The 25,342-nt window shown below is 36.9% G+C and overlaps 1 protein-coding gene across 8 annotated transcripts in view; it reads right to left on the bottom strand.

The window, feature by feature from the left end:
* Positions 1–25,342, bottom strand: part of ATE1 (arginyltransferase 1) — a 169,757-nt gene that overhangs the window by 36,114 nt on the left and 108,301 nt on the right. For all 8 annotated transcript variants that reach the window (XM_061187570.1, XM_061187785.1, XM_061187580.1 and 5 more), the window contains one exon: positions 2,485–2,605. In XM_061187570.1, coding sequence (XP_061043553.1) covers positions 2,485–2,605 — 121 coding nt within the window. The remainder of the gene's footprint in view (positions 1–2,484; positions 2,606–25,342) is intronic.

Raw genomic sequence — 25,342 nt, 5'->3', positions numbered from 1 at the left:
ATTAAGAAATGGAACTTAGATTACAGGAAAGGAACAGGCTGTATATTCCTCACTCACCAGGGTGTTGTACGTCCTGGACAAAACCTGCAGGTATGAGACTAAATTTTCTTTGCCATGAAATGCTCATTAGTGCTTACTTTGGAAAATCAATTCAAAATATATTAACATGAATGAATCTTTACTTGAATGTCCATTTAGCACATGGAAATCATGCAGTCGCCTTTTCAACTTTATAAAACAGGGAGAGCCTGTGACTGTTTTAATCTCCAAGTATACGCAAGAAGAGAAGCAGATCTATTTTAAAGAAAATAGATCAAGAGGGAAAAAGGGAAGGTGAAATTGTGTCATAAGTTTGGGAGTCAGAACCAATTTGAGATCATATTATTATTCAGTTGGAAGGAACTTATAAAGACAAATTTTTACATGTGAACATCAAACAATATACTAAGATGTTCAACAATTTTCACCACAGGGACTGGCTCTGACCTGACCTTGAGAAAAGATAAAGGGAAACATTTTTTTGAGGGGATAGAGTGGTTAGGTACAGTTGACCTTGAACAACACGGGTTGAACTGCATTAAGTCCACTTATACTCGGATTTTTTCAATAGGAAATACTACAGCACTACACGATCCAGGGTTGGTTGAATCTGAGGATGCAGGTACAAAGGGCCAACTCTAAGTCATACATGGATTTTCAACTGGGTGGAGGGTTGGCGCCTAACCCCCAAGTTGTTCAAGGGTCAACTGTATATGCTTTCCTCTAAAATACTATTGCCTTCTGAGCCTGACTCCAAAACTAACTGACAAATTCAATACGTTTGTTTTTAAGCAATAAATCTATTTAATCAATGCGGGAGAACTTAGAATGAAACTCTGATCAGTAATTTAAGGTACAGGAATGCAAAGCTTTGGCTGCTCTACGAAACCTAAATATCTAGAAAACCTGGAGCTAACCTCGAGGTGCCTGGCATATGGGCCCCTATGGCCACTCTTCATCAGATTCTAAGGTATCATCATGTGTAAGAAGTGCCCACTCTTGATTTCATAACAGCTTTTCCAGGAGATAATACAAAGGTACATGAACCAATTTTTTAATGAAAGAAAACCTGATTTGTGGAAAAAGAAAAAAAAAATGCACATCTTAGAACAGAAGAAATGACTGCATTTCTTTCCTTGTCCTCTTTGTCTTCCTATTTGATTTGTCCATTTCCTTTCTTCCTTTCCCCTGACCTTTCCATTCCTCTTTCCTTCTTTTTCCTAAAGTTAGCCTAAACCACAGGTGGCTAGTAGGAAAATGTTTGTGTTCTTAAGAATTTATGCATCGGGCATCTCCTTTGGTGGGCTGTGAAGACAGAAAGGTCAAAAAGCATCCACGGAAACACCCAGGAACTTCAGCCTGGGGGAAGACATGCAGTACAACTTAATGCAACTCATCACAGGGCAGGAGAGCATCCTGACTTGCGCCTGACGAGCAAAGCCACAGAGAACACGGTGAGGGTGGGGAGGGCCGTGCAGAGGAGAACTGCTATAAACGGTGAGTGGTACTCAGATGACGGGGAGGGCAACAGATCTGCATGCTTCCTCGGAGAGAGGGATCAGGGCACATAAAGGCAAATGCAGAAGAAACCTGTGGCACACACGGGATGCAGCACCCTAACCTGCCTAACAATCACCGACACAACAGTAAGAGGGGGCTATGCTCAACATGTTTGTTTTATTTGAATCCTCATTATAGCTCAATATGAAAGGTCTTATTATTATCTCTATTTTGAAGGCCAGGAACCTGAGGCCAGAGAGATTATTAAACTGCCTAAGGGGACTCAGTTTACCAGCTGAGGATGGAGTCAGGGTCCGAATGCAGGAAGTCTGGCTCCAGGGCTATACTTTTAGTGTCTGTACCTGCTACCAGTGCACAGTATCCAAAGGAGAATAATAAGAGATAAAATATGGCTGGGGCTATTCTGGGCAGGAGATAGAAGAAAGGACAGAAAAGAAGAAGCACCAGAGATGCAAGAAGTCAACAAAGTATCATCACAAAACCCATCACAGCCGGCTGGCCCTCGTGAAACCATTCCACAACTTTATTTGGTCCAATTGGTTGATACTTCTATCTTCTTTACATTGGCTAAATAATCCAGTGAACAATTTTTATGCACTGTGATAGTTGTAAAAGTAATGGAGAACAGTGAGAACAGCCCTCAAAGCATGTGAAAACAACCAAATGGGAGAAGCTGTGTCAGTAAGTAGCACAAGCACATGAGGCCTCTGCATTTACTTGCAAAACCATGACTGTGAGTGTTGTGTGCGAATGCACACGCGGCGTCTCCTTCTATCTGACGAACACACACATGTCCGTGCGCAGGCACTCACGCACACTCTACACTATATAAAAAGCTACCAGACCCTGTTAAGGGTCACAACCACGCAAGCGGATTCTGAAACAAAGCCAATGATTTCCGGCCAAGCTCTGCTCCAAACATACCTGCTTCTGGGTCCTGGTTGAAACGGCAGTACTTGGAGTTCTCAAGTGAAGGCAGGCACTGCTCAATGGGTACCCAAACATATGTCTCAGGACACAGCAAATCAGACGGTCTATACTGACCCTAAAGAGAAGTGAAGACAAAAAGGCACAGGCATTACTAACGCAGTAACTTCCTAGTTACCAGGCTCCAGAATTCCAGGAAAAGTTTTAATCACAAAGTTAAATGAAGTCAACCAGAAACAGCTTTACTGTAAATACTAAACAACCCTATTAGTAATTGCTTTCCCAGCTCAAGAATGCACATTTGATTAAAAGGCTCTCAAACAAATGTATCGCCATTCGGGATGCCTGTGTTCATTTGGAAGATTTGAGTTTCTACTTTCTTTTGGAAGAAATATTCAACATATGATTCTTGCTGAGCTGATTGCTAAGAATACCCAGTTTCAAATTCAGGTTGTCTCTTAAGTGCTAGTTAATAACACAGTGAAATTTCATATTTGACAGCATTATAATTTACATATGAAATAAACGTTTTCCAAAATGGAATTTCACTATCCTTAGTCAGAATTTTTTAAATTTGTAAGCTCAGCTGATAATATTCTTTCCATTCTAATGTACTAAAAAGTACTGTCTGGTCAACATGCTTCCATGAGCAATCTAGACTGATAAATGTAAAGAAAGAAAAAATTTTTTAAATTACAAAAATTTCAGGGAAATATCTGTGATAATAACCCTCTAAAGTTTCTTCAAACACTCTATTTTAGAAAAAATGATTTACGTATTTATAACCCAATCACGTACCCCAAATATAAAACAAAGACTATACAACAGATACCGAAGAAAAAAATCATTCACCTAAGGGTAATTTGGTAGCCAGTTAACAGAGGACAGTGCAAATTATGTGAAATCATTTAGTGAAAATTTTTAGAAATATCAGTTAATTAAAATTCCACATATCTCTTCTCTAAATTTTAAAATTCAAAATTCATTATAGAGGTTAAATCTAAACATTAGTTTTCAATTTTTTTAACCTACAACCCATAGTAAGAAATACATTTTACATTACAACCTAGTAAACCTACATGCAAATATAAAACTAGAAACAAATCTTTTACTATAGAATGCTTACCCATGTTATGTAATCCTTTATTTTCTTTTCTACTCTACTTCATTTTTTAAAAATGATGCTCTTGGACTATTTAACACCAAAACTGCTTTCATAAATAGCAAATGGGTCACAAGCTCAGAGTTTGAAAAACACTATCTAGTGCAAACCCCAGGACAACGAATACTGCTGCTTAAGGGCTTAGCACTGTTACACGGTTTTATATCAGAAAGGTGCTCTATATATAACCAGCCTACCATGTGTGAGCAACTAGTGAAGCATCACTTAGGTTTAAAATGAACACCACACCCTCCCAGCATTCAAAACATTCAGAAGTCTGTAAGCTAATGGAGAGACTGTACATAAAACGTATGCAAACAAATTAATTCCTTTCAAGAGGTTGGGAGAAGAGTTCAAGGAGGATATGGAGTTTTAATGGGAACTTAACAGATTCACTGGCTAAGTCTGGGGCAGGCTGAAAAGGAATGAGAACAATCTAGATGAAGATTACAGCGTAAACAAAGATGCAGAGTTGGGCCTAGTACAAGATAACTCTGGGGAACATGAAATAGCAGAGCACTGCAGAAATGAAAAGGTAGGTTGGGGATCAGCTTCAGAAATCATGTTTTGGACTTTATTCTAGATGAAATGGGAATGCTTGCTGGCTGAGACAGAAGGCATGACAGTATGAAGACCAGAACTCAGGTCTCTGACTCTGATCTTCCTGCAGTGTTCACGGCATTGCTGATGCCTTACTGTCCTAGAGCAATAAAGGTCACCTAGAAGGGACAGGTCTAGGTGGGCCACACACTCATCTAATATTAAAATTCGAAGCACAGGGTTATTTAGAAATGAATTAATAATTTACTTAGGAGGTATAATAAAGCCAGTTATTCCACTGATATCTACCTTCTCAAAAGCAATGTCATTCTCTCCATTAATTCAGAAACTATTTTGTTGGGAAAAGGGACAGTACGATGCGGTGCTGTCTACATTAATAAATCTGAACACTAGATAGCGGTCTAAAGCAGTGGTTCTAAATCTTTTTTTTTTTTTTTCCTTTTTGGTTATGGACTATTTTGAGAATCTAATGGGGGTGGGGGGAAGCTAAATATACAAGCTAAAGAAATAAAACTTCTAGGGGAAAAAAAAGGAGTAAATTTTCTTGACATTGGAGTATACAAAGATTTCTTAGAACACGAAAAGCATTAACCATAAAAGAAAAAATTGATGAATTGGACCATCAAAATTACACTGTCTTCAAAAACTTACTAAGAAAATAAATAGGCAAGCCAAAGATTGGGGAAAATATTAAGAAAACCTGTTGTATTAGACAACATATTTGTATCCAAAACATATGAAGAATTTAACAACTCAATAATAACAACAATCCAAATTTTTTAAAAGGCAAAAGACTTAAAAATTTTGCCAAAGATATATGAATACCTAAGAAACCCAACATCAGTTACCAGAAATGCAACTTAAAACTATAATAGGATACCACTGAATACCCACTAGAATGGCTAAAATTTAGAAGATGAATAAACATGTTCTGGCAAGGATTTGGACCATCTAGAACTTGTGTTGGTTTAAAATGGCATAACCATTTGGGATTAAATAAATATTCTTGTATACACATCATTTGTGCGTATGTCTAGGGTAAACTCCTTGGATTGGAATTGCTGGGTATAAGGGTTTTAAATTTTATAGTACAAAACTGTTTTCCACTCAAGTTCTGCCGTTTTATATTTCCATCAGCAATGTTATGTATGCAAGTGCTACTTTCCCCACATTCTTATCGACAGTGTACTATCAAAACTTTCTATCTCTGCCAATCTGAGAAATGGCATTTCACTGTGGTTTTAATTTGCACTATGTATCTTTCCATATGTTTAAAAGAAATTTGTATTTTTTTTCCTATAAAGTTGGCCCATTTTGTTGTTAGATTTATGGTCCTAGTAATTGAAAAATGCTTTATATATTAAGGAAATTAACCCTTAGTTTGTAAAATATGTTGTACTTTCCTAGTTTGTCTGTCTTTCGACTGTGTGTGCCATGCTCTTTTGCCATGTAGAAATCTGGTAAATGGTCAAATTTATCATTTTTTAAAATGGCATCTGGGCTTTGTAATATAACTAAAATGGTCACTTTCACTCCAAGATTATAAAAACATTTTCATGTTTTTTTTCTAGTACTTTTATGGTTTCACAATTTTGCATTTACATTTATGCTCCATCTGGAATTTATTCTGGTGTAAGGTAGAAGAAAAGGATCCAACCTAATTTCTTTCAGATGTTTACCAAGTGGCCTCAACATCATTTTTTAAACAATTATTTTCCCCACTGATTTAAAATTTAAAATGTCTTTTTGATTAACTTACTAAATTTCCAAATATATTTAGATCTCTTTCTGGACTTTCTATTTATTCTGTTACACTTCTGTCTGTGTAATCATGTACCAGTGCCATATAGTTTTAAATATTAAAGCTTTATATTATATTTTAATATAATATCTGGTAGAGCTAAACCCCCCTTATTGCTCTTCATTTGCAGAATTTTCTGGTTCTTCTTGCTTAATTATTCTATGATTCTGCATTTAGTACAAAAAGATTACCAATATGAATAAGGAAACAGTAATAAAAATGGATGGTATATCTTGTCTATTGTGATGGCAGCATATAAAAGAAGAGAATCCCAAGAATGTCTAGTAAAAGGGAAACATATCATCTTAAGTTAAAAAAAAACAAGAAAAAACAAAATAAACCCCAAAACATACAAATGACACCATTTTCTAATTTAAGATAGAACTAAATGCTGACTGGCTAAGATGCACAGATCAAATTTTTGCGAGGAGGGGGGAATCAGCCATCAACTATGAGTCTCTTAAGATAAAAACAGATATATTCCATGCAGATATGCTGATTCATTAGCAGCCACCTGAACCCAGGGCCTGGATTTAACAACGATGCTGACAATAAAAAATACTCAGTCAATGAACATTAAATGACTCCTCACTATGTGACAGGCACTAGGTGCTGGGGAAAAAAGATGAACAAATGCACGTCTCTAGATAATTCACAGTCTACTGGGAGTGACTGACCTGGAGAAAGATAAAGCACACGTAAGAATATATTAAGTGTGATCATGCACAACTGTCCAAAGTTCCTAAATTTTCACAATGTTCTTTTAATGCAGTACTTAATATTCTATTTTTAACTCTTTAAATAGTCAGGTTAGCTCACTGAAAAACCATACATGTACACATTTTAACTTCTGATGATCCAAAATCAAATTTTAGATTAGGTTAAAACATTATTTTTCTCCTCAGTACAGGCTTATTTCAGTGCTTTAAATATTGTCTCAAGCCATCAAAGAATGCAAAGAGTTTTATGAAATAAACCACTTTGAAATGTTACGCTTTCTAAGCTTAGCTGGTAGAGAGTTAAGTGACCAAACTACTTGCAGTTCAATTTAAAGTCGCCATCACACAAATGAAAAATGCAGAGGCTTGAAAGCTGCCCTGCCTTTCCAGCTAAGAAAATGAGAAAGGTCTGTATTAAGAATGTAATTACTTAAGGATTTGGACATACTTTCCCATGGTCAGAAGGAAAAATATTTAATCAACCTCTAAGTACATTCATTCATGTTGGAACAATGAGGTAAAAGCAGATTAATTCTCTCCTAGGGTGCTGACTTTTTGTAAATAAGAAGAAATCTGAGTTACCACAGATTTCTGAAGTACTCAAAATTTTGAAAATGTGATTGGTCTGACAGGGCTTATCTTACAATTGTTCAGAACATTCTTTCAATTTGATCTACATGTTAGAAGATGAACTCTAGATTCCCCCCACGCTGTCCCCAAAAAGCACACTCAACAAGGACAGCACCAGAGGGAAATTTTACCAAGCAAGGACACCTATTTCAAGAGGGGAGGCCACAGGAGAGGATAATGTAGTTCAAGACAAGATGCCTGGAAAAGGTAAAAGCTGTCTTCTAAAAAGCCTAAACATAGAGGAGGAAATGCATGCGTTTCATCATTAATTAAACACTTCTGGTGAGGTGTAACTACCCAAGTCAAAGTCCTCAGAGAGAAGTAAGTTCAGCAAACTCTGTCATCTATAACTTCACCACCTGTTGTAAACTCTGGAGCTGTTTACAAACTGGCACTGTTTTAGAAGTGGAAAACAAACAAAGTGCCTCTATATTTCGAGCTGCCATACAAGAGTGAATATTCTACTCAGAGTATAACTGTAGTATTCAATGATTTTCTTTTCTTTAAAGAAGACTACTTAGACTACTTGTAAAACACAAATTATACTACACCTCCCCCACGGGGAAAAGAAGAAAAAATTAAAATATAGTCATAATATTTCAATCAACTTTACTAGGCTGTCACAGATTAAAATTTGAGGAAATGCAAAAGTTAAATCTAAAACACTAGGGGGAAAAAAACCTAGCTAAATACATTTCCTGATCCATTTCTATTAAAAATAACTGCTTCTTCTGGAAGAGGAGAGCATACAATTTTGGGTTTTGGTCAATGGAATGAATTGGCATTCTTTTCACTTCCATGCTCTAGACCATAATTTGAAGAACATCTTATCATGCTGATCTAATTTTCTACACTATTGAAGAATCACAAAATAAATTATATGTAGAATATCTTAGTTTAGCAAAATATAATAGTCAGAATTTTGGCCTAAAAATTACATTCATTTGATAGCCAGAGGTTAAAGACGCCTCACTATCATATCTTACTGAATAATAGTGAACACAGGTAGCCAAAGAGCGTATAAAAGGGTATCTGGAAAAATTGGATTTCACAGTCATTAACAATTTCAGCAGAGATATTTTAAAACAGACTAACATCCTTTACTTCTAATGAAAACACAGCCAACAACACGAGGAGACTTTTCCTCAGTTAAGGTATGACTAGTTAGAAATCTGAATTTTCCAAGGCAAAGGCGGTATTAACTAGTTGAAAGAGGAGCAAAAAAATGGTTCCAGCAAGCCCTGACAATCAATTTTTTTGCAACATTTTTATTGATACGTAATTCACATACCATAAAATCAACCCTTTCAAAGTGTAGTTTTTAGGGTATTTGTAAGGTTGTGCAATCACGACCACTATCTAATTCCATAACATTTTCATCATCCCAAAACGAAACCCTGTACCCACTGGCAGTGGCAGTGGCTCCCCATTCCCTCTTCCCGAAAGCCCCAGCAACCACTAAATCTACTGACAATCCATTTTAAAACGGCGTATTTGTCTGCATTCCCATCCTCCCTGTTTGAGGCAGAGTACAGGCCAAACGCAAGACACAGCCTAGGGAGCCCTAAGTGACGTGGCGCTCGTCACCTTTCCGGCCTGTCTTCTACCATCTTCCTCCTCCACCATTCCGCCTTGGCCACACAGGCTCCCCTGCTGGTCCTGGAACACTTCAGGCCTGCTCCCACCTCACGGCTTCTCACTGACTGTTCTCTCCTCTGGTCTTACGGATATTCCCGTGGCTAATTCTGTCATCTACTTTAAGGTTTTGCTCAGCTGTCACCTGCTCAATGAAACTCACCTATCTCCTCTACTGTCTCTCTTCCATACGACTTCTAACATTCTTGTTAACGTTCTTTACTGTATCTATAGGAAACTCCTAGCTAAAATGACGCGTCAGGGATTTCAGTCTGATTTGTTCCCTGGTGTGTATATCCCCAAACCTGCTCCAAGTAACAGCTGGATGAACAATGAATCCAGTACACGCTGCCCATCCCTTTCCTCCTTCTTTCTCTAAACACAGCAGATGTTACTTTAATACACTCTTGTTTTGCACATTAACATGGCACACACGAACCAATCAACATTTGCCGAATTTGTATTTATGACGCACCTCCACCATATTTTCACTAAGACTAGTTCTCAACCTTTGGGAAAGTATTAAAAGTATAAGAACATTATCAAGACAGAATCTATAAGAGTTACTGAAATTAAAAAGGAGTTCTCATACTCAAGAAGGTTAGAAACCACTAGTTCAAGTCAATTTGGCTTTTTTGCCCTCAAAGCTGAAAATATTTCTTCCCTTCTTTCACCGGCATACACTTTCCTTTAAAGAAAAGTATAACTTTTCACATTAAGCTTCATTTTAAGAAAAGGAAGAGAAAATGTGACTTGGGAAAAGGCCTCTTCAAAACAAAAACAAAAACAAAAACAAAAACCGGCCTCTTTGCTCAAGAGTTCAGCCGTATCACTTTGGTTGGTCATGACAAGAGCAGTAACAATGAGTTCTTCCTGCGTTTGTTAAGAGCACAGCCCTCATAATGATTTTGCGTATCATCCAAGTTAAGTCTTATAATGACGTAAAAAGGTAATGAAGATAGACATTATTTCTATTGCACAGATAAAACATAAGGTCATTAAATGGTAGTGATGAACTCAGGGCTAGGTTCCTGTTTCCCATTCTCTTTCTATACCTAGATTTAAAAATATTCACAATTCTTTAAAGTATTATCAAAGTAACTTCAAAAAATCTTAACAATCACAACAGTTCAATATGCACAGGGTCTCCGCTCAGCATGGAGGAGGATGAGATGAAACGAGCCCAGGGAGGCACGCACCGTCGGCTAGGGGAAGGGAGGCACGTGTGCTCCAGTGACTTTCGCAGCCAGTGGTAAATGTAGGCTGCTGGGTACGAGACGCTACGGAAGCACGAGACGCTGCAACAGAAGCTCGGCATGGGCCACGACTCTGAGAAGGGCACCAAGGACTACAAGCAAGGTGTTGGCAGAACACAAAGGTAAAACAACTAGCTTTCTCTGGGGATTCCTCAGAAGTCTCCTCTGCAGTGTGTCTAAAATTCTGAGCAGCACCATGTTTGGAAAGAAAAATCAGGCACTTACCAACAGCAAATGTAGGCAGACCCAAGACCTGCATAGACCATGTCTCCCCACGGAGTTCCCATATACATGTCTGTCAGAACTTCACCAAATGGGAAATGAGATGAGAAACAACTGTTTCAGCTCTACAGACAGTATGTGGTCCTTGTCTACGGTTTGGGAAGCTTCAAAAATAAATGTATTTTGTGCTTTACATTCAAAATGTTAACATCAGTTTAGTCGTAAAGAGTAACTCTGTCTGCTCTCTGAACAAACGCCAATTTCCATAAATTCACATTTATTACCAGTAGGTATCTTTCTTTTTACTACAGAATGATGTGTTCAAAGTAACTTTCAAGTTCATGAATGGATCCTACTGTAACCTGGCATTATCTGGAGAAATATTATGAAACACATGGTTTTAAAATTATATTCTGGTTTCTTTTATCTCATCCTATCTAGATTCTTACAGAAGTACTTCTTACAATGGAATGCACAATTGATCAAAAATAAAAGAAAAACTTATTATTTACATTATAATGAAAAATGCCCTATAACAATCCTGAAGAAAGCAATGAAATTACTAAACACTCCTTTTAAAACAAATTCCCCATGTGAACAGGTCCACTTTTTGATTACAGTAAATCCAGAAATACATGATTTTAGTTTCTAAAGGGCTTTATTATCTTTTAAAAAGCTTTTTTTTTAAGGGGGACCTTGAAAAGACATGTGTGAACCCCAATGCATTCAGGACTACATATGACACAGAAAAATCTCTTTGAATATTACATTTGTCTTTGTATGAGTTTAAAAAACATGCAAATGAGAAGTTATTTCTTCCATTTAAGTTAAAGGATTTGAGACTGTTATTTTTCTTAGAAAAAAATCAGAATAGTAAAGAAATGCTTTCATATGACATTCACCCAAGTTAGCATTCTCGGCTTTTAATTGGAAACATCTGGGGATGGGCTTGGCAGATTGCAATAAAATTGAAGTTACCAATTCTCACCCTGCCATTTTGAGGGAATTCTGTTTTTACAGTTTTCAAATTAAAACCAAACGGACTTTCCTTTGAACTCTGGTCCTGAAGCAAAGATCTTTATGAGATTTCACTCTCAAGAATACTTATAAATATTTTGAAAAATAGGAAGGATTTCATGAGTACTTGAGGATAAACCAGCAGAGTTTGTTTTAAAAGTTCAAGTTAAATTAAAATGTAAGAACACTGGAAAGACAATATTATTTAAATACACACACACACACACACACACAGTGAACACCAATAGCTCTGAACAAAAAAAGAAAGATTAACTAGACATTTAAGTCTTTTATCAGGTAAAGTTGTTATCAGTATCCCGTTTTTCCACAATAAACCTATTGATTTTACTAAAACCAATAGCTTAAAGAGAGGTTCTAGCACTATATAAACAAAAATAGTTCAAAATAATCCATTAGAGTGGGCTGTACCTGCAAAGAAAGCGAGTAAGAACAGGGCTTATTAAATCCAGTCTTTTCCCTGAAAGACAACACCAATGGAATCCCATCCACAAAGTACTCCAGCAGACCCCTTGCTCCCTGATTTCGTTATATAAACAGAGATTGACTTTATCAGTCCCCAGGAGAGTGCTTGAGAAGGAACTCGAGCTGCTCTGTTTTCAGAAACTGTGTTTGGATTGTGCCATGCTCAGTTGGTGAGGTGAGCTGAGACCAGTGAAGACAAAGGGCCTAAACATCTGAATCCATTTGTGTTCCCCAAATTCTGAAAGCCCACAGATGTACTCCATGTGCTGCCAGGCTAAGCTTTGAAAATTTAAAAATACATATTTTTTCCACTGACAAACAGAAAGTGATGGTATGCTGTGTTTCTTTAATTAAAATCCAAGAGTTCGCAAAGGCTCCAGGACTTACTTTAAATCTTCCTTAAGACTGGGCTATTTATTTTACTATTAGCAAATAATAGAGAATAAAGATTCTAATTCAGTTTTAATCACAAGCTTTGCTTTTATTTTGGAAACCCTGGGTTAATCTTTTTTTCTTCTAGAAAATACAAAGAAAGCTTGTGAAGAAAAGATTCAGGGAGTCAACTTACAGCACAAATTTAATTTCAAACCGAAGGGTCATAAGTTGAAAAGGATAAAGGGGAAAAAAAAAAAAAAAGATAGAATGCAAGATGAAGACAAAGACAATAATGTAAGGGAAAAATAAAAAAATCCAAAGCTTCTTTAATATCTGTTAAAGATTAAATATTCACATGAATATTCATGTAGATGTATATGTATGTTGTATTAAATTTGGCCTTCACCATATTGGTAAGAAGAATCAATTTAGGTGTTTGCTTTTTTAGGCTATTGCTTGGAAAACAGCACTTAGAATCACTGGTTCTGCCACTATCGTAGGTGAACAACAGTCAGAAGGGCTGATTTCAAGTTCTCCCTCTTGAAGCTACCCTCCTACTGACACCAGGGAGAAATGATTGTGTAAATTCTCTATTTTTAAAATGCTTTCCTGGCTCGCCAAATCTACAGTAAAGTAGATGACCCTTTTTAAAGCAAAAAAAATTTCATAGACCTTTATAAGATAATGCAACATTAGTTTCACTTGATGAGAAATTACACAAGATAAAAACCCACTACAAATTCATTAATGCTTTTAAATGAGTTTGGATGTTACTAATCACAACAGAACCTATATATGTTTGTAGAATGATGGCAGCATACTCACATGTTTATTAGTCTGTATCCACATTGTGCACATGGATTCACAGACTTCTTGTGAAAGCTCCCTGGTTTAGAGACATCAAGTATCTTGAGCGTAAGGCACAAGGCCCGCTGTCAGTCTACTCTCTTACCCCCGCATCCTCACCCAGGGCACTCACATCTAGGCACAGGCCGTTCTACCTGGGGTGACTTCCAATTTGGTCTAAATGACTACTGCATATTTGAAACCGAACCTAAATGCTGCCTACTCTTTCCTTAGCAAGCTTTCCTTGGACTCTGCTCGACCTCACCACCAACTGAGCTCTCATTCCTGCAGTTAGCAGGTAATTATGAAATGCCAACCATGCCAGGCTGCATACTAAGGTCCAGGGCATGCCATGGTGAACGGTAACATGGCCATTTTCAGTTCTCAGGGACCTTTTAGTCTAGAAGGGGAGATGACTTTAAGGAAATAATCATACGGAAACATAATTACAAAGTATGGCAAATACTATGAAGAAAAAGCACATCAGATAGTATAATAGGGAAATCTAATTTAGATTGGGACGGTCAGGGTTGATGTCTTTTGGGTTTCTAGAGAAATCTATTGTAGAACTTAATACAATCTATTGGAGTTGTCTGTTCACAGGCTGTGCTTCTCATACCCCTCCCTCCTCCATAATCCCAACTTGGAGTTTCCCAAGAGCCGGGAATACATCATTTCTCTGCATTTCTTGTGACTTGGTGGAATTCTTTCAATGGACTGAGTTCTCAAAAAATACTTACTGAATGTTTATTGAATTAAACGAAATTGTGTCAACTTACATTCCTTAAAAATAGAGAATCAGATCATTTTAAAACTAGAAGGGCCTCAGACCTCCCTAGTCAGTATCCAGTTTCATTTTCATATTTAAAAGATGGGGCGGGGATGGGGGCTAGTTTTAGCAACTTAAGGCCAATTATTGGTAAAGCCAAGATTAGAAGCTCAAACTCTTTATTCTTTTTGTTAAAATTCCCAAGCTAAAGCCAAACATAAGTATGAATACCTAAAGTGTGTCAGCAATATCCTATGTACCCCTTTATGAAAATTTGCCTAATTAAAATTATTTAGGATAGGATTTGGACCTTTTAGAAACACATTACTGGCTTTTTTTTTCAACATTCTTTTTTCAATTGATATGCCCTGAGTCAAACAAATGCTAAAAAACAGTTCACAACAAATCCACAGCTTTAATAAAGTCAGTAAGCTGTCTCTGATTGATCATGACTCTAACTGGAGCTATTATTTTTTTGCCAGTAAACATTTTTCAATGCCTAAAACCCTTAATCGTAAAAGTCTCTTTAATTACACCCCTGAGGGAAATAAGAAGTTAGCTATAACCTCATATTTATCCCAGGGGTGTGATCTTTGGTAATCATTCCTTTTCTTCTGCCTGATGGAAAATTCATCACAAATGACTTAAATGCTTCAAGTTAAGGATAACCTTTTCCCCCTCAACTGTGTAGCAGTAGGAGTCCTGGTAGAATTTACATCCTATCCCCTTGAATGTCATCAGTATTCTGTGTGTCTCTGCAAGAAAGGGCTTGGTAGAAGGTTAATGTAACAGCTTTGTGCAGTGCCTTCACTTCAGCAAGCCAAAAAGATACCTAATACATTATTTCCTTCCTTTCTAAATGATCAGTTATGTAATTATGAAGGACACAATCACTTTAAACTTAAACATAGCTATTCAAAGGGTGAGCAACTCAAGTCCACTCACAGAATTTTAGATAAATTATTAAGATGAATTTACTATGTTACAAACACAAAATAATCTTGGATGACAACTTGAAAAACCTTACTTCTTCATTCCTTCTAAGACATCCATCCTAAAATCTCGTACTGGTCCAAACTCAATGTTGTTAGAATAGAATTTAGAGTTACAAAGATACTTAGGATCACAGTAACACGAATGTCTCTGTAAACGTTGTACTTTTATCCATTTTTTAGCCCATTACAAAACCACATATGCACCAAACACAAAAAGTCTTTTTGATGTAAGGATTTTTAATATTTTTATGCATGGTTTTAAAGTGTTATTTAGGACTTAATTTTTAAACATACGTATTTTAAAAATTTAAATATATGAAAGGAAGTTTTCAATGGCTACACCATTAAAATAAAGTTCTTCAATAATGATATCACCTTTGATTTACACAAAAAAGACATCATCTCAAAATTTTAAGGAGCCAATCATCGGGAACTCCCTGGCGGTCCAATGGTTGGGACCCTGCACTTCCAATGCAGGGGGTACGGGTTCAATCCCTGGTCAGGGAACTAGTATCCCACATGCCGCACGACACGGCCAAGAAAATATTAAAAAAAAAAAAAAAAAAAAGGAGCTAATCATCACCTTTCCACCCATTAACAGTTTGGAGACATCAAAGTATCATAATTATCTTGTCAGTTTACCACATCAGAACTCTCTGGAAATAGTATAAATAAAACTGAAGCTGAAATCTACAACTTCCAGATGTGGGAAAGTATAATTTTTGAGAAGTTACTATTATGCAGAGCCTGAAACTATGCTATCTCTATGGTTTTCAGCCTAAAAGTGTGGAGCACTGAGTATATTTGGAAGCTTCTGATCTGCACGCCATCTATAGGCTTCTGGTGATGTAGCATCTGAGTGACACAATGTGGTACGTAGCACAAACTCTAGCAATGACTCTTCAGTATCATTATGAGCTCATAGGTCTAAAGATATTTAATGTGTTTCGATCCACTGCAGTTACCATTTTTGATGCTCAAATTGTTCATATTTTGGCCAGCGGAGGTCAATTTTAAGTTGGCTCCAGAGAGCTTCCGACATAACCCTAGTAGTTTATGACAGCTTCCATGCTTGCAGACTTCATTTTATCTTCACGTAGACTGTTTAATAAAGGAATTTTAACTATCCTCAATCTTCACTGTTTGCTTCTGAGCAGTGAATTTGAAAATCTATCACTAAATAAATCAAGCCTTCATCCAGTTACCTAACTTTAGTCTTGGGGAACAGTATAATCTATGAGAATCTGAGTCTCCTTCCTGTAACAACAGCAGGAAGCACTTACCAGATGACTGCGAAGAATCACACAAGACAAAATTAAACGTAAGCTTTCCAAAGCACTTTTAGCAAATACCTAGCTTTAAATGAAGGGCATATAAAAAATATCTAAAAACTAGAATAAATCAAATGTACTGGGAGCAAAAAAAGGAAATTTATTATATTTTCAGTTCAAATTTGAATAAAGAACTAAACAAATGTCTAATTTTTTTTCTTTCTATAAGTTGAAGTCACGCATTTTTAGTAAAGATTATGTCTATATATAATTAAAGAAATAATTTTAGTATTATAAGGCGTGGTGATTATCCCCATTTTACAGATAAAGACATTGAGGCTTAGAAAGTCTGTACATATAATAAGTCATGAAACCAAGCTTTGAACTCAGCTTTTTCATCTTCGGAAGCTTGATCTTAATTCTGCTTTCTCCTGATGAAGTGGTAATTAATGTTTAAATTCTACAAGGAAGTATATTTATAGGCCAACTTTCAGCAGCATTTCACTAAAGGAATGCATAAATATTTAAATTTTAAATGTCTGCAACCAACTGGAATTATGATATATGTTTTTAAGGTCCTAATGTTCAGAAGAAATTGTGAAAAAGATTCTACTACTGGGAAAAAGGGGGAACAACTATTCACAGTCTCAAAGAAGGACCCCACAGGTTACTTACTAATTGCAAAGGGAATAAAAACAGCTCTACAGTGGAGAAATCTGGTAGTCCACCTGAACCACACCTATAATGGGACAAACTGACTACAAGGGACTCCAGATGTGATGTCCTGAGATTGCACAGCATCACCTGGGTAGTATTCTGACCAAAAATGTCCTACCTGAATAAAATTATGACGAAATCATCAGACAAATTCAAATCATGAGACCTTAAACTCTTCAAAAATGTCGATGTTGTGAGAGCAAAAAAAGCAAAGTTATAGTTCTAGATTAAATGATACTTTAAAAACACATAAAACTAAATGGAATATATAATCATTGATAAGATCTCAGTCTGAGGGAAAAAAATAAAAGACATTACTGAGACAACTGGAAAATTTGCATATTGACTATATATTGGGTTGTATTATTGTAGGAATATTAGATTTCTTGTGTGTGATAATGGTATCATAGTTAAGTATGAGAATGTCCTTGTTCTTAGGAGATCCATTCTGAAGTACAATACTTGGGGTGAAATGTCATAATCTCTGAAACTTATGTTCAAATGGTTTAGCAGAAAAAAACACGTGCATACATAAAATTATATATGCATACATACAAAGAGTTAAAACAAATATGGCAAGATGCAGATAGTTTGGTGACTCTAGGTGAAGCTATATGTGTGTTCACTATACTATTCTTTTTCACTATACAACTTTTCTGTAGGTTTGAAATTTTCAAAATTTGGGGAGAAAATCAGATTTAATAAAACACATACTTCTCTCTACCATTCATCTGTGCTCCTATAGTATTCTGCTCCTTTTTTCTAGAAGTTACCATATTTGATCTTGCAGGATAATTTTGTAAATGTTCATCCTGTCCAAGTGCTCCCTGCAGACAGGGTCTATATCTCACTCATCAGCACCAGCAGAGTAACTTACTGCAGGTTCTCGAAGTGCCTCATTTACTAGCAGGTCTAGTGAATGCTGGCTGAATTAAATATTTGCTTTTTCCAAGATAACACCATAGTGGTGACAATAAATGGTTTTTAACAATACTATAAAGCACTCACAACAGAGTTATTTCATGACTGATAAACTATACTATATAATCATTTAAACTCAGAACAATTTTTAAACTGTTAAGTATCTGGAAAGTTAAATAAAAAAGAAAGGAAAAGTAAATGAAGTAATCAATCACCACTATGTTTAGTCTGTAAACCACTATGAAGTAACTAATGGTTTATTACCTCATACAGTATAAGTTTAAATTTATGTAGGTAAAAATCCATTTTAAAATTTGTATCCCAAGTTAGTAATGTGTATTCTAGAGACATGAGGGCAATTTAATCACTGAACTTCACACAGCAAATTGTTCTGATAGTTGGGTTTCCTGATTGTAGAAGAATGGCTATAATGTGCTGGATGATGAAGATGATAATAATGCTAATTCAGACGTGTAGAGGCTGGGCCAGCAGGGAGTAAGTGGAAGGTTAGTGGCAACCCGGAGAGCAGGAGTCAGCAAACCATGGCAATGGGCCGAATTTGGGCTGCTGCTTGTTCACATATGGCCCACAACCTAAGAATGGTTTTCACTTTCTTTAATGGTTGAAAATAAATCAAAAGAAGAGTAATAGCTCATGACATGTGAAAATTATATGACATTCAAATTTCAGTGTCCATAAATAAAGTTTTCCTGGCGCCCAGCCACGCCCATTTGTCTGCAAATCTTCTGCGGCTGCGTTCACTACAACGGCAGACCGCATGGCCTGAAACTGTGCAGATTTACAATTTGGTCCTTTACAGTATGACTGCCAGGGAGAGAAATTTCAATTTCCAGGAGACAATGAGGACCCATGGGTGTGTTTATCTTGTGATTTTCATGGGGGCTCTACACTTCTGTGAATTTTTCTATATGTATAGTATGACTCAATAAAAAGGTTTCTTTAAAAAAAAAAAAAACCTATTATTGTGAATTTCAGGGTGTAAGAAAGATATAACGTCCTCAATGTTTCCAAAATTAAACATGTAAAACATTGATTTTTTTTTTAAAGCCATTGTCAGAACCAGGGTTTGATTTGTGACAAAGAGTCCAGACTATGGCTGGCCAGAGATGGAAACTACAAAGATCGACCTGAGCAAGTCATTTAGAGAAGGTTCCAGAAAACTAAAAACAGCCCAAGCAAGTAGACAGTAACAGTAGGACCCGACTTCAGTAACAGACACACCAACATAGATTAGGGTTTAAGAGCAAGATTCCAGGATCTAGGAGGACTGGAAGAGTGAGGCAAATTAATATGGCTTTGAGTTAACACTTAAGTGGCAACTACGGAAGTGTACGAGCACAAAACCACATTCAGTGACTCTCAAATCCTACTAATATGCCAGGATTGAAGGCTTGCATGTGACTATATGGCAATATTTACTCATTAGACCTGTTTAATCACAATTTGAGTATCTTCAAGCAAAGATATACTTACGTAGATAAAGCAAATATCTATAAATATAATAGAATAATTTATAGCAAAAGGCATCTTATCCAAAGTGAACAGGACTAGTAGTGGTGGGTTCACTGAAAACGTCCATTACAGTGTGTGTGGGCCCGGGGGGATTCATACAAACATATATACCTTTAACACTTGAAGGTAAAATGTATAACTGCACATTCATTAGCCATTCTTAGATTTAGCACCAAGCCTTTTCTTTGAGGATGCATCACTGTGACTGTAGGTTACTGGTTCTTTAAAGTGCAGGGAGAACATATTCTTAGGAAACTAGAATCTTTCCAGATTTTTATGGACTTTTTTACCTTAAACGCTTTTATTTATCTCATCCACAACTAATTCAGCAGCAATTTTTTTATGACTCAAATTAAGTTTAATGCAAGTAACTAAAGCATCTTTTAGCAGTTTACTTAATATTTAAATAAACTGTATCATTACCATAACTAGTAAAATTGGCATAGAAAACTGATGGAAACAGACATGCATGGATACTAAATTATAGTCTACCAGCCATAATCATTCAGACTGCCATGGCACTGGGTGAGTTTTATGGAAGGAATGGAAGAGCATCAGCAGATAAACTGAACACAGAAGGAACAGATTCAAGGCACTGGGCAAGGAGGAGCCAGAGCCTCAGCTATTAAACCTGGACACAATGCTGATCCACCACAGCACAGTCAGAGAGTGCTTTTGTTCTGGGGGTTGAGGGTGAAAGTTGAAAAGGTGTAGCTGCAGGAAGATTAGGTGGCCCTACGTAGGTGCTGAAAGAAAGAAGTGGAATAAAGTCAGGACAGAGCCACTGTTGTACTGTAGATGGCCTAAGAAAATAAAGCTAAAGAAGGAAAAACAAAAAAACAAAAACGGCAAAAGACAATTATCTACTTTCATATTCTTTGAGGTATCCCTCATTTTTTCTGTTCAACTACAGAGAAATAAATTTAAAAAGAGAATTTTTATTTCCCTTATTACGAAGGGGGCAGACATCACTGAGTTACTCAATTTTTCTTATAATCCTCTTGAGAACTTGCAAACTAAGGCTGAGAAGTACTGAAAGTACAAAAGCAACCTTTTAGTACTTCAACTTGAAATTAAAATAGCCACAAGACACCAGCACTACTGACTCCTAAAAAGGTAGGATAAAATGTATCAGCACCTAAATAAATCCAAACAACTGTAGGAACAGAGAAATAAACTTACATTTCATCAGTTTATAAGAACTAAAGGCAGTCAAGTGAAAAATTAAAATTAGTGTAAAATTAATGTAAAATTAATTTAGTGTAAAATTTTGAGAGAAAACAGAAAAATTAAAATCGATTGGTTTATTTTTCCTAAAACAGGAAGTATCCTGTTATACTCCTGTGTATGTTTACTCATCTAATTTTAAGTAGCTTCTAGTATATGATGTTCCTCTGCTCTCCTTGGAAGAAAATGTCTCAAATGAATAGACACACAATATGGGTGGATTTCTTACATTCAGCATGCATGTGCAGAAGAACGAATTCTGTGACAATGTCTCAAAAAGAAATATACAAAAAGATGCTTGCCATGAGTTACTTATAACAAAAAGAGGCGGAAAGAACTTAAACGTATAGTAATAGCTCGATAAATTGTGGCACATTATTAGAACATTTACAGCCACTTAAAATCTGAGGGATATGAAAGATTCAAGGAAACTAGGAAAATACTCATGAAACAAGTGGAAAAAGGTAGAAAAGAACACTGCATACGTCATCTAACAACTGTGAAGGAAAAAGAAATGCATGTATATTTACAAAAGCCCAAGGAAATACAGCACAATGTCAACAGTGATTAGCCCTGGGTGAGAGAACTGTAGGCAATTTTTATTTTGAATATTCCCCTTATTTATTCCCTCTTCCACAAAAGGAATTATTTTTAAAATTAAAAAGAAAACAATAGATTAGGGGAAGGGCAAACAGAAGAAGGTAACAATCATCTCAAGGAAGGTACTTCTGCAACTGCACAAATTACTCCACCCAATCAACTAATAATTCTCACACCCCCAGAAGTGATACCAATTCAAACAGTTAAGGAGATTTTTGATGCTTTTCAGAAACATTTATATATTTTACTCATGAAAATCAAGCATGTCTGATCTTCAAGCAAGGCCACAATATTAAATAAAATGCAGCAGCTCCTCCACCCCTTGGAGCTGGTAACCTAGAATATCATGTTCCCTTTCAAGTGGGAAACAGAAAACACATATACATACACACACACACACACACACACACACACACACAGTGGCTACCTGTGACAGAGTGTCAAGAAGTACACCACCAAAATCAACAACCAAGTCTGGACACACGTTTATAATGTCAACTACATCACCATACATTGTAAGATAGACATCAAGGATTTTTTAATGTGAAAAAGAGAAAACAAAATGCATGTTTTAGAATAGATGAAATCTGGACTTATACAGCCTGTGAAAACTCAGAGTGCTTTTAAAACCTACATGAAAGTCTTCACACTGGAATTTCCTACAAGGGAAGCAATACAGCACAGCTTTAGCCTCAGTCTACCTGAAGGCAAATCCTCCAACATTAACTAGTTGTATGTTAGTTACAGACTTCTCATTCATAAAATGGTGGGAAAAATAACACCTCCGCCTAGGATTGTTGCACCTGAGCTAATAATTACAAAACACTTACTTATAAAATGTACCTGGCATACAGTAAGCAAAGTATTTTGGAGTGAAGAATCACACAGTATAACCAACTTACTTTCAAATAGTTTAAAAAAATGTGTGTGTAAATGTATAAACACACACATTCACATACCTATGTATATACAGGGGTTAGGGGGAGACAAGGAGGTGAATCTGAGTGAGGGTACATATGTTTTCTTTGTATCATTCTTATTCTTGTGACTTTTCTGAAAGCTTGAAAATATTTCCAAATAAACAGTTAAATATATAAAAAGAAAGTCTACCATTGGACTATTAATTATAATACAATAATAGAACGGAGCCCTCTGGTTTTACTATCTCACTTAGAATACTAACTGAGGGCCTCAGGCCATGTCTGGAAATGGCAAGGTTTCCAAAGCAGAGCGGGATTAACAAAACTATCACTCCCCATGCTCAGAAAACAAGTAAAACTGCTTGCCAGACTCTCATCTAAGACTCACTCACCAATCCTACTAAGCTGACTCCAACAGAGAATTTAGCAAAGCCTCTGGGAATGAGTTTATTAGAATTAAGCTGAATTAAAGCAAGAAAAATACTTAGCATCTCTCTAGATTCTTCTTTCTAAGATTCTGTAACCAAAAATATGAAAGTATTTTTACCATTCTCATGATGTTTTCCTCGTGAGCCAGGAGCAGTGTAACAACACGGTGATGTCCTGGAATATGAGACCTTGAACACAGAGAGCACAGAAACTTCCCCTCGACAAACTTTACTCCAAATTCTTAACTGAGATACGTAGCTACAGTCTATGCGACTCCATAACACAAGCACTCCCAGGGCACTCTGTAATTTTCTCCTCAGTTCATCTAAAACTGATGGGAAGAGAATTAATTATTTCACATTAAAATAAATAAATAAATGATAACAAAGAGGGGAGAAATGGATTTAAAAAAAAAAAAAAAAAAAGAATCCTTATTTTCCTAAGACTCCAAGTCTTTATGATTCCTGGCCCATCAAGGTGGCTGTGCAGCACTTAAAATTTTTTCCACCTTGAAATGCAAAGAAATGCAGCTACTTAGTTTAACTGAGTTATACATGTCTGATTTTCACTATTTCAACTTATTATTTTGTCCCTTAATAAAATTATTAATGAAAAGAATTAAAAACTTTATTGGGAAATTACAGAAAAAAGAAAATACACATTTTCTGTTTAATTTTCTATGACAATGCCCCTCCCTTCTCTTTAATCCTTTATCATAATTTGGTTTGAAAAACAAGTTCAAGACTGCCTAGGCAAACATGCAATAAGAAGCAGCAAAACTCTGGAAAAATTAAATATAAGTTAAGCTTGGGTAGTTCCAAGTTACAAAAGCAACTATTATATTTCCTAGGACAAACTATAAACCCATTATCACCACCACCTTGTTCTCAGTTTCCACAGATTTAGGCCAAAAGAGCTGAGATGGCCCTCTCTCTGTCTCCAAGGTATGAAAGTCATGTGTCTCTTTCATGACAACAAAGATGTCTGTCATCATTCTGTTTCTCAAAATCCTCCGGGAAGAAAATTCTCAACCTCAGTTATCTGTTTCAGTATGTTAAAACTTCAGATAATATAATATTCTCTTCCATCTACTCACATTAATTTTTAAGTCAATGTTTTTTGTGTAGCATTTATCTCACTAAATACTACAACAAGCCCAGACACAAACATGGCTAATCAACCACTTTTGTGAACCCTCCATGATAATCCTAAGGACGACATCTTGGAAATAGAAGACGAAATGTCCCACTGATTGGAAAGAGTAAAAACTACTTATGATACGGAATTTTATCAAGTCCTGTTTATACAGAATACTTTACCAGCTCTTTCTCTCCTTATTCTTCATCTCAGCCTTGGATGGGCAAGTGGTTCATTTATGTGGACATGCCTATGTAGGTACTTCCCGTAACACTGAGCACCCAGGGAACTGGCACAGCTGCTGCCTTCTCTAACGCATCCATGCTGCTGATAGACAAGCTTACTAGTTTGGCTCTTTAAGTTAAAGAACCAAAATAAATTCACTCAGGTCCACTAAGTGGCTAGTACTAATGGTAGAGGAGAAAAGAATATTTTAGGGAGGAACATAAGAAAATGAAGGTAGAGGCAAAATTGGTTCAAGATGGCGGAGTAGAAGGACGTGTGTCCACTCCCTCTTGAGAGAGTACCGGAATCACAACTAACTGCTGAACAATCATCAACAGGAAGACACTGGAACTCACCAAAAAAGACACCCCACATCCAAAGACAAAGGAGAAGCCACAGTGAGACAGCAGGAGCGGCGTGATCACAATAAAATCAAATCTCATAACCTCTGGGTGGGTGACTCACAGACTGGAGAACACTTATACCACAGAAGTCCACCCACTGGAATGAAGGTTCTGAGCCCCACGTCAGGCTTCACAACCTGGGGGTCTGGCAAGGGGAGGAGGAATTCCCAGAGAATCAGACTTTGAAGGCTAGCGGGATTTGACTGCAGGACTTCGACAGGACTGGGGGAAACAGAAACTTCACTCTTGGAGGTCATACACAAAGTAGTGTGCACATCGGGACCCAGGGGAAGGAACAGTGACCCCACAGGAGACTGAACCAGACCTACCTGCTAGTGTTGGAGGGTCTCCTGCAGAGGCGGGGGGGCAGGGGGGGGGGGTTGTGGCTCACGGTGAGGACAAGGAAACTGGCAGCAGAAGTTCTGGGAAGTACTCCTTGGCGTGAGCCCTCCCAGAGTCCGCCGTTAGCCCCACCAAATAGCCAGCATAGTCTCCAGTGCTAGTCGCCTCAGGCCAAACAACCAACAGGGAGGGAACCCAGTCCCACCCGTCAGCAGACAAGCGGATTAAAGTTTTACTGAGCTCTGCCCACCAGAGCAACAGTCAGCTCTACCCACCACCAGTCCCTCCCATCAGAAAACTTGCACAAGCCTCTTAGATAGCCTCATCCACCAGAGGGCAGAAAGCAGAACCAAGAAGAACTACAACCCTGCAGGCTGTGGAACAAAAACCACATTCACAGAAAGATAGAGAAGGTGAAAAGGCAGAGGGCTATGTACCAGATGAAGGAACAAGATAAAACCCCAGAAAAACAACTAAATAAAGTGGAGATAGGCAACCTTGCAGAAAAAGAATTCAGAATAATGACAGTGAAGAGGATCCAGGACCTCGGGGGAAAAAAGGATGGATGCAAAGATCGAGAAGATGCAAGAAATGTTTAACAAAGACCTAGAAGAATTAAAGAACAAACACCTAGAAGAATTAAAGAATAAACAAACAG

The sequence above is a fragment of the Eubalaena glacialis genome, chromosome 1 (assembly GCF_028564815.1).
Source record: "Eubalaena glacialis isolate mEubGla1 chromosome 1, mEubGla1.1.hap2.+ XY, whole genome shotgun sequence".
Classification (NCBI taxonomy): Eukaryota; Metazoa; Chordata; class Mammalia; order Artiodactyla; family Balaenidae; genus Eubalaena; species Eubalaena glacialis.
Note: the sequence above shows the minus strand (reverse complement) of the source record. Positions and strands in the feature narration are given on the sequence as shown.